The sequence below is a fragment of the Penaeus monodon genome, chromosome 19 (assembly GCF_015228065.2).
Source record: "Penaeus monodon isolate SGIC_2016 chromosome 19, NSTDA_Pmon_1, whole genome shotgun sequence".
Lineage (NCBI taxonomy): Eukaryota > Metazoa > Arthropoda > Malacostraca > Decapoda > Penaeidae > Penaeus > Penaeus monodon.
This window is the reverse complement of record NC_051404.1, coordinates 16,766,427-16,766,773: the sequence shown is the minus strand read 5'-3', so window position 1 is coordinate 16,766,773 and position 347 is coordinate 16,766,427. Positions and strand designations below refer to the sequence as shown.

The 347-nt window shown below is 36.3% G+C and overlaps 1 protein-coding gene across 3 annotated transcripts in view; it reads left to right on the top strand.

Moving 5' to 3' along the window:
* LOC119585106 (integrator complex subunit 8-like) overlaps window positions 1-347 on the top strand; it is a 14,908-nt gene that overhangs the window by 9,578 nt on the left and 4,983 nt on the right. For all 3 annotated transcript variants that reach the window (XM_037933734.1, XM_037933733.1, XM_037933732.1), the window contains one exon: window positions 206-302. In XM_037933734.1, coding sequence (XP_037789662.1) covers window positions 206-302 — 97 coding nt within the window. The remainder of the gene's footprint in view (window positions 1-205; window positions 303-347) is intronic.

The window sequence follows — 347 nt, the reverse complement described above, 5'->3', positions numbered from 1 at the left end:
TCAACTGATACATGTTGAACTCCAAATAATAAGAAGTTTGAGGATTTCAGTTTGAAAATAACTAAAACCACAAACACTAAAATCATTTCATAGTGATTATAAAATAAAATATATCCCAAATTGAAACTAATTTGTCATGCAATTGAGAGACAGCACAGATAGTGTGGCAGTATTTATTTACATTTTTTTATTTCCTCTTCTTCAGACTCCATCATGGCAGAACTTACCAATGAGGCAAGGCAGTGTCTGGGGGGTCACACTGGTCGTGATGGTATTGCACCCTGGACTGGGGTTAATAACTGGTATGAGGATACCCTGTTGTCAGAAAAGGGTTCATTTTGGTTTTG